Below are 1505 nucleotides of genomic sequence, written 5' to 3' on the forward strand. Positions count from 1 at the left end.
AAGAAGAAGAAGAAGAAGAAGAAGAAGAAGAAGAAGAAGAAGAAGGAGGAGAAGGAGAAGGAGGAGGAGGAGGAGGAGGAGGAGGAGGAGGAGGAGGAGGAGGAGGAGGAGGAGGAGGAGGAAGAGGAGGGGGAAGAGGAGGAGGGGGAGGAGGAGGAGAAGAAAAAGAAGAAGAAGAAGAAGAAGAAGAAGAAGAAGAAAAAAAGAAGGTGATGAAGAAGAAGAAGAACAACAAGAACAAGAACAAGAACAAGAACAAGGAAAATTAGAAAAAGAGGGCTTGTCGTAAAAGTTTGGGTACATAATGTTGCTCGAACTCTTCATTGGTCTGTCCTGTTCTTATGTCTAGATGCGTAATAAATTAATTAACAAATTTAATCTTGTAAATTGAATCAAACTTAAGAAAACAAGTCAATTAATTGCTGACTATAATATTATATCTTGATGTACACTGATGAGCATTCTAAATTCAGTCTAGACCAAGAGGGAAAAAAACTCTTTTATTATGTGTTATGGACTCTTGTAGGTTTTAACAGGAAACTTGTAACAGCAAACTTGAGCATCAAACAGGAACACAGGAGTTTCGTCTTGGATCGAACATAACCAATTTATTTCTGATTAATATGTAAAAGGAACAATATCTACACAACATGTTAGATTATTTACATGATACTGAATACATGCCTTCATTAATAATTGACACTCACACGTCTCAGTCATTCTCACATAGATGGTAAAGCCTAATGGTAAACGGTGGCAAAGAATATGAAATACTAACATGACATATTACTGCCTCTGCGCTGGGATGATGACACCGAGCGTCGTACGGATCTGACGTCCATTCAGGAGCTGACTGGGACTACTACCACTGGCCAGCGGTGTGCGGCGGTAGTGCATGAGAAACTCCCGAAGGGCGTCGGCGGGAGGCAAGTCAGACTTCTCGAGAGACTGCTTAAAAGTCTGGACCAGTCTCTCTGCTGCTCCGTTCGTCTCGGGATGGAGAGGGGCTCCGTGCAGGTGTTGAATGCCCCGCTGCTCACACCAGGTCTGGAACTCGGCTGACGAGAAACAGGTGGTGTTGTCCGTCACAATGGCGTGTGGATAGCCAAAGTGAGCAAAGTCCTCGTCGAGTCTCCGGGTAGTTGCCTTTGTTGTTATCGAGGACATGAGGTGGATGCATAGATACTTGGAGAATGACCAGCCAGTTGTGACCTCTGAAGTTGATGGCGTGGTCTATATGGACGCGGCTCCAAGGTTCGTCGGGGGTGATCTATGGGTGAGACGGCTGCTTAGGGGGCAGCTTCTGGTGCTCGGGGCAAGCTGTGCAGTGTCGACCGACGTTTTATGGTGCAGATAGTTGCTGAGTCTGCACCAATCTCCTCCCTGTCAAAAGATGGATCGGAACCGCCCCTAGTGGCAATCTACTCAGGGCGTCTGCGTTGCCGTGCGCTGATATCTTGCGATACTCTATGGTGAAGTCGTATTGGCTCAGAGTCAGAGCCCAT

The 1505-nt window shown here is 46.0% G+C and overlaps 1 protein-coding gene across 1 annotated transcript; it reads right to left on the reverse strand.

Annotated features, from left to right (window-relative positions):
- Positions 1-786: 786 nt before the first annotated feature.
- Positions 787-1167, reverse strand: LOC101858017 (uncharacterized protein K02A2.6-like). Its single transcript, XM_005095700.1, has one exon. It carries the CDS (start codon positions 1165-1167, stop codon positions 787-789), a length of 381 nt encoding a protein of 126 aa, XP_005095757.1.
- Positions 1168-1505: the final 338 nt, after the last annotated feature.

This window comes from Aplysia californica, unplaced genomic scaffold (assembly GCF_000002075.1).
Source record: "Aplysia californica isolate F4 #8 unplaced genomic scaffold, AplCal3.0 scaffold00111, whole genome shotgun sequence".
In the NCBI taxonomy this organism is placed as follows: Eukaryota; Metazoa; Mollusca; class Gastropoda; order Aplysiida; family Aplysiidae; genus Aplysia; species Aplysia californica.

Coding starts and splice junctions, on each gene's coding strand:
- LOC101858017 (XM_005095700.1), bottom strand. CDS start 1,167: ATGTCCTCGATAACAACAAAGGCAACTACCCGGAGACTCGACGAGGAC.